This window comes from Portunus trituberculatus, chromosome 5, assembly GCF_017591435.1.
Source record: "Portunus trituberculatus isolate SZX2019 chromosome 5, ASM1759143v1, whole genome shotgun sequence".
NCBI classification, from domain to species: domain Eukaryota; kingdom Metazoa; phylum Arthropoda; class Malacostraca; order Decapoda; family Portunidae; genus Portunus; species Portunus trituberculatus.
In genome coordinates, this window is record NC_059259.1 from 11,217,296 (window position 1) to 11,224,795 (window position 7,500).

General features: G+C 41.1%; 1 protein-coding gene across 9 annotated transcripts in view; it reads left to right on the top strand.

Annotated features, from left to right (window-relative positions):
- Positions 1 to 7,500, top strand: part of LOC123513418 (protein kinase shaggy-like) — a 43,001-nt gene that overhangs the window by 31,227 nt on the left and 4,274 nt on the right. For 6 of the 9 annotated variants that reach the window (XM_045270587.1, XM_045270593.1, XM_045270594.1 and 3 more), the window contains 2 exons: positions 2,023 to 2,216; positions 7,157 to 7,216. In XM_045270587.1, the coding sequence (XP_045126522.1) occupies positions 2,023 to 2,216; positions 7,157 to 7,216 (254 nt within the window). The remainder of the gene's footprint in view (positions 1 to 2,022; positions 2,217 to 7,156; positions 7,217 to 7,500) is intronic. The other 3 variants (XM_045270604.1, XM_045270615.1, XM_045270623.1) reach the window with 1 other exon arrangement.

A 7,500-nucleotide genomic window follows, 5' to 3' on the forward strand; every position in this document is an offset into this window, starting at 1 on the left:
ATCATTTAAGTTGTCTCTGTGTATGATCCTCACAGTCCATCTGACCTAACACACTGTACACACACTTCAACACACACTGACATACCCACACCAACACCCACACACCCAAAGACATCCTTCACCCATCCTTAACACATGCACACACTCTAACTAATAGCACACACCTAAACAGACCCCACAACACACCCTGACAAACCCACACACATCCAAATACCCCATGCACTCTTTCACCCACCCAAACACCCTTTAACCACCAAACACTTCCTGTCCACCCTAACACCAACACACTAACACACACATACACAAATTTACCTTAAGCAACCCTAAAGGCGGCGTCACACTAGCACTTTTTCCGTCGTCTCAGGCGATTTCCGTCGTCTTTTTACTCTTCCGTCAACTCTTTCCGTCGTCTTGAGTCAGACGGAACGCATCGTTTTCATCTAGCGCCAATTTTTAGTCAAAATAAGAACTATGGTTTCTAATCAACACTTTTATTAAAAAATTTTTTTTTGTTAAATGGAAGAATGCTATTATCATGGCATGAAATTTAAATGAGTTGGTGAATATATGTTTGTATACATATTTTTTTTCTTCTAGCCTAGCAATGAAAAGTTCCTCAGTTGTTTGTGTACATTTCCAGGGGAGTGCGAATGTGCGATGCTTTTGAATATTTCCAAGGCAACTTCCAAGTAGCTGGCCAAGATGAGCAGTGGACAAAACACACTGACAAATTTCTCATAGAGTATTTGAGGTCACCGTTGCCTTTGGGATCACAGAACAGCTGATTACATTATAAGGTGCAAAAAAGCCGCGGCTTGCTGGGGTGAATGAGGAGCCATGTTTGTTTACAATCGACAAGCGCGGCAAAGGCGGAAGCTTGTGTGTGACGGCCACCGTCTGCAAAAGTTGTCAGTCGTCAGAAAATTGACGGAAAAAGAAGACGGAAAAGTGCTAGTGTGACGCCGCCTTAACAAGACCACACACACACACACACACACACACACACACACACACACACACACACACACACACACACACACACACACACACACAGGAGTTGTGTGGACTCCCCATAAAAAGAAACACATAAGAAAATTAGAGAGACTACAAAAAATGGCTACAAGAATGGTTCCAGAATTTAAAGGGATGACATATGAGGAGAGACTAAAGGCAATGGATCTACCAACCTTGGAGCAGAGAAGAGAGAGAGGGGATCTGATACAAGTTTATAAATTGATTAACGGAATGGATGAAGTGGATAATGAGAAACTGATCCTGAGAGAAGAATATGACTTTAGAAGCACAAGATTGCATAGTAAGAAACTAAGGAAGGGAAGATGTCTGAGAGATGTTAAAAAATTTAGTTTCCCGCAAAGATGTGTTGAGACTTGGAACAGTTTGAGTGAGGAAGTGGTGTCAGCAAAGAGTGTGAATAGTTTTAAAGAAAAATTGGATAAGTGTAGATATGGAGACGGGACCACACGAGCATAAAGCCCAGGCCCTGTAAAACTACAACAGGTAAATACACACACACACACACACACACACACACACACACACACACACACACACACACACACACACACACACACACACACACACACACACACACACACACACACACACACACACACACACACACACACACACACACACACACACACACACACACACACACACACACACACACACACACACACACACACACACACACACACACACACACACACACACACACACACACACACACACACACACACACACACACACACACACACACACACACACACACACACACACACACACACACACACACACACACACACACACACACACACACACACACACACACACACACACACACACACACACACACACACACACACACACACACACACACACACACACACACACACACACACACACACACACACACACACACACACACACACACACACACACACACACACTACCTTACCCAACCCAACCCTCTACTCACCTAACACCTGTACAACCCCCCAGACGTGTGGAGTGCAGGCTGCGTGTTGGCGGAGCTGCTCCTCGGCCAGCCTATCTTCCCTGGTGACTCTGGGGTGGACCAGCTGGTGGAGATCATAAAGGTTCTGGGCACACCAACGCGGGAACAGATCAGGGAGATGAACCCCAATTATACTGAGTTTAAGTTCCCGCAAATCAAGTCACATCCATGGCAGAAGGTAAGTGTGTGTGTGTGTGTGTGTGTGTGTGTGTGTGTGTGTGTGTGTGTGTGTGTGTGTGTTGGTGTGTGTGTGTGTGTGTTGGTTGGTTGGTTGTGTGTGTTTTGTAAGGTAAGGCAAAGAAGAATGGAATAGGGAAGAGAGAGAGAGAGAGAAAATAGTGTTTAATAGAGAGGAAAGAAAGAAAAGGGGATGCAAGAGAGAGAGAGAGAGAGAGAGAGAAAAGAAGAGAGATGAAGGAGAGAGTGGAAAAGAGAGAGAGAGAGAGAGAGAGAAGAGTGAGAGAGAGAGAGAGAGAGAGAAAGGTGGAAAGAAGAGAGATGAGAGAGAGTGCAGAAAGAGAGAGAGAGAGAGAGAGAGAGAGAGAGGAGAGAGAGAGAGAGAGAGAGAGGAAAAGAGTGCATGAAAGGAGAGAGAGAGAGAGAGAGAGAGAGAGAGAGAGAGAGAGAGAGAGAGAGAGAGAGAGAGAGAGAGAGAGAGGAAGGTGAAAGAAAGACAAAATTTGAATTATTGATGTTATTGTTGTTGTGTTGTCTTTATTGTTAACTACAGTGGCGGTGATGGTGGTGGTAAGCTGCTACACACACACACACACACACACACACACACACACACACACACACACACACACACACACACACACACACACACACACACACACACACACACACACACACACACACACACACACACACACCATAATTTTTTGTTTCTTTGTTTGTTGTTTGTTGAGTGTGCACGTTTCTTTGTATACATTTGTGCCCAGTCTCTCTCTCTCTCTCTCTCTCTCTCTCTCTCTCTCTCTCTCTCTCTCTCTCTCTCTCTCTCTCTCTCTCTCTCTCTCTCTCTCTCTCTCTCTCTCTCTCTCTCTCTCTCTCTCTAACCAGTGATTGTATGTGTGTGTCAGTAGTAGTAGTAGTAGTAGTAGTAGTAGTAGTAGTAGTAGTAGTATTGGAGGCAGCCTTATTCTCTTTAATGATCAAAATATTAGCTGGTTACTTCTCGCAGGTGTGTTGGTTCTAATTACTCCATTCTTCTCACCTTTGTCTTTCCCACGTCCACCTTTACCCCTTTAAAAGATATTGCTGTGTTTTTCCTGGCTTTTATTTCACTCTTATTTACTTACTCTCTTACTTACATTTATCTTTTTTTCTCATTTCTCCTTTTTCTTACTGTTTTTATTTCTTTCTATTCCTTCTTTTATTGTGGATTTCTGCTTTTCTCTCTTTTCTTATTTACTTGTTTAATTTACCTTTCTATTGCTTTTTTACTCTTTTAATTTTTCCTATTTATATTTATCTATTTTCTCGTTTCTCCTTTCTTACTTGTTAATTTCCTTCTATTCCTGCTTTTATTCTGGATTTCTGCTTCTCTCCTTATTTATTTACATTTTAATTTACCTCTCAATTTTTTTTATTATTATTTTTTCTTCTTTTCTTCATTGGTTTCTGTCTTCAAATCTCGTTTTCTATTCGTTTATTCTTATTTTTGTTTTTTCTCTTTTCTTCTATTCTCAAATCTCTTTCTATTTTCTTTATTAATATTTTCCATTCTCTCTCTCTCTCTCTCTCTCTCTCTCTCTCTCTCTCTCTCTCTCTCTCTCTCTCTCTCTCTCTCTCTCTCTCTCTCTCTCTCTCTCTCTGATAGGATTCAATTGTTTTTCTGTGGTGGTGGTGGTGGTGGTGGTGGCGGTAGAAGTAAAGAAGATGGTGTTGCCGCAGTGTGTGTTGCGTCACCCAGGATGGTGGTGGTGGTGGTGGTGATGGTGTTGTCTCTTAGCTGTGGTTGTGTTCAGGTGTTGTAATTTCTATTTATTTTATTTTATTTTATTTATTTATTTTTTTACTTGTGTTGTTTTTTGGTTCTTGTTTAGTTTAGTTTTTATTCAATTTTATTTATTTATTTTATTTTTTGACAGGTTCGAGTAAGATTTTGTTTTTTATTTCTTTATTTCTTTATTTACTGGTTGAGGTTAGATATTATAGTTACTCCTTTTATTTTCTTTTATTTTTTTCATTTATTTGTTCTATTAGCGATTTATTGTGACGCTTTATGATAATTGGTCTTTGCAAGGATGAATTTCTCCTCTCCTTTTTTTCTTTTCTTTTTTCTTTTTCTTTCCAGGAGATAAAATGAAAATTGTTTTGTTTTTATATATTTTTTTTCAGATATTCAGGATTATTGGATACTGTAGACTGAAAATTATTGTTTGTTTATTTATTGTTATTTTTCAGGTAATTATAATTATTGTATGTCAAAGTGGGAGGAAAATTGCCTGTGTTTTGTTAGTTTTTTCCTCATAAGACTCAGAATTCTTGGGTGATTTAGGCTTGAAATTGTTTGTTTGCATTTGTTTACATTGTGTGAGAAAGACAAGTGTGTTTCTCTCATCTCTCTCTGAATTGGTAAGGCGATGGTGGCAGTGGCGGCGGGAGTGGTGATGGCAGTGGTGGTGGTGGTGGCAGAGAAAACAACAACAGTCTACCCTTTATCACTGTAGGCATTAATTTTGGTCCTGCAGGGTTAAAACTGCTCTTTATTCCCCCAAAATTAGTCACCGGCAGCTTGGTGTCGTTATTAGTCTTTGGTTTGTATTCTCAAACACTTTTGCACTTCACCTCCACTATTTTAAAAGGCTTTATTTAAGTTTACACAAGGTTTTTAAGGTGGTGTTATGGTTCTAGAGGCAGAATGACAAGATTTCTACACTATTAACTGGAGAAACTCTTGAAAAAGCCACTAATCATCTCTGTGGCCTTGGAAAATAGTCATGATAAAAGAGCAGAGCATTTTTAAGATTGTTTTTATGGTTCTAGAGGCAGAGTGATGAGATTTCTACACTATTAACTAGGTAAACATTCTTGTAAACCCTGCTAATCATCTCTGTGGCCTTGGAAAATAGTCGTGGTGAGAGAGCAAAGCATTTCTGAATTTGAACCTTTAACCTACCACTGTTTAAGCTGCCTTGAGTTAAAGCACCCAGAATGCCCAGCTAGACATACTACTCTCTAGAATGATGGGTGATGTGGGACGAGTGTGGGTTTGGGTGGCAGGAGGGTAGGAAAGGATGGGTGAGGAGTTAGTGATGGGTGATTGGCTGGCAGGAGGTTGAAGAAGAATAGGTGAGGGATTATGCTAGTGATGGGTGATGGAAGGGAAGGGTAGTGAAGGGTAGGTAAGAGGTGGTACTGTTAAATGTGGCCATGGCAACAGGAACACAAACAGGAACCAATATTTAAAGCCACAACATTGGAGTGTAGATTAGAGGTGACATAAGGAAAGACCAAGATTTATACCTATAAGATTAGACAGACAAGACCACAAAAAGAAACCATAAGGACCAGAATGCAAGAATTGAACCACAAACATAGACATTAATTTGGAAAAAGATAGATTTAGAGTTGACACAGGAACACAAAGAAGAAACAAGATCATTGAAACCAACATGAGGCAAACCAGACAACAAATATTAAACCAGAAGGCAAGAATTAAATCAAACACAGACAGGAAGTTAGACCATGAAAAATTTGAAGATTTGAGACAGAACACAAAATGAGGAACAAGAGTAGAAATGTAAACCTTTATGAAACTAGACCACAAAGAATAGGTAAAAACGGCAAGAATTAAACTAGGAATGCAGACAAAATCAAACCATGATAGATTAGCTTGACTCGGTGAGATACTTAACAAGTAAACACCCAAGATTTAAACCAACATTAGACAGAACAAGACCATGAGGCAGAAATTAAAGAAACACAAGACCAAGATTTAAACACAAGACCAAGATTTAAACCCAACAACACAAACAAGAGACAAGACCAAGATTTAAACCAACGTGAGGAGAATAAAGACTACGAGGCAAAAATTGAACCAGAAACACAAGACAAGTTAAACCATGATAGATTAGGCTGACTCAGGGAAGCACTAACAAAATAACTAAGATTTAATATTAAACCAACATGAGACAAAACCAGACCAGAAGACAAAAAAAATAAACTAGAAACACAAGATGGAGTTATATAAGGATGGATGAGTTGACTGAGGAAACCCTTAAAAAAAAAAAAAAAAAAAAAAAAAAAAAAAAAAATCAAACCAGCATAAGACAAAACCAGACCAGGAGGCACAAATCAAACCAGAGACAGACAAAGTTAGATAAGATAAATTTGAACAGTTGAGGCGGAAGAAAGGACACAAGACACAGGCCTGGTGGTAATGGTGGTTAGGACACTGCAACTGAGAGGCCCTGGGTGTATTTTCTGGATTGTACCATGAGTGAGGTAGACATTATTGTGTAGGTACTGTCTTAGTGTTCGTTGTCCACCCAGCACTGGTTAGGCGCCATTGAGTAACTTGATATAAGCACTGAGAGAAAATGACAGTATAGAAATATAAATAGAAATATACAGATACACAAAGAGAGAGAAGGCAAGGAAAGGCAAGACAAAGTTAAGCAAACCAAAGGAAGACAAGGCAAAGAAAGGGAATGGAAGGAGAGGCAAGGCAAGGAGAGGGAATGGAAGGAGAGGCAAGGCAAGGAGAGGGAATGGAAGGAGAGGGAATGGAAGGAGAGGCAAGGCAAGGAGAGGGAAAACAAGGGAAGATAAGACAGTGTAAGGCAAGACAAAGAGAGGAGAGGCAAGGCAAGGGAAGATGAGGCAAGGCAAGGCAAGGCAAGGAAAGGAAAGGAAAGGAAAGGAGGCAAGGCAAGGAAAGGCAAGGCAAGGAGAGGGAAGACAAGACAAGGGAAGGAAGGGAAGACAAGGCAAGGCAAGGCAAGGACAAGGGAATGTAAGGAGAGGCAAGGCAAGGGAAGAAAAGGAAGGGAAATGAAGCAAGGCAAGGCAAGGCAAGGCAAGGCGAGGGAAGGCAAGCACCCTTCCCCACCCCTGCTCCCCTCCCGAGGCACAGCACTAACTGGACGTGGTGCTATTTGCTTGCAGGCGTTGCTGACGAGAACAGCTGATGGTCCTAACCATGATAAAAAACACCAGAAGCTTAGAGTAAGTAAAGGTGTGGCGAGGCAGGTTGGGCAGGGTGCTTGTGCCAGGAGACCCCCCCCACCCACTCACACTCACTGATAGAGAGAGAGAGGAGAGAGGAGAGCGAGAGGGAGAGAGAGAGAGAGTTAAGGATGGGGAGTTGTATATTTGCGTGAAGAGAAGTGGGTTATTTATTTTGTTTTTGACCTTGCTTTCTCTCTCTCTCTCTCTCTCTCTCTCTCTCTCTCTCTCTCTCTCTCTCTCTCTCTCTCTCTCTCTCTCTCTCTCTCTCTCTCTCTCTCTCC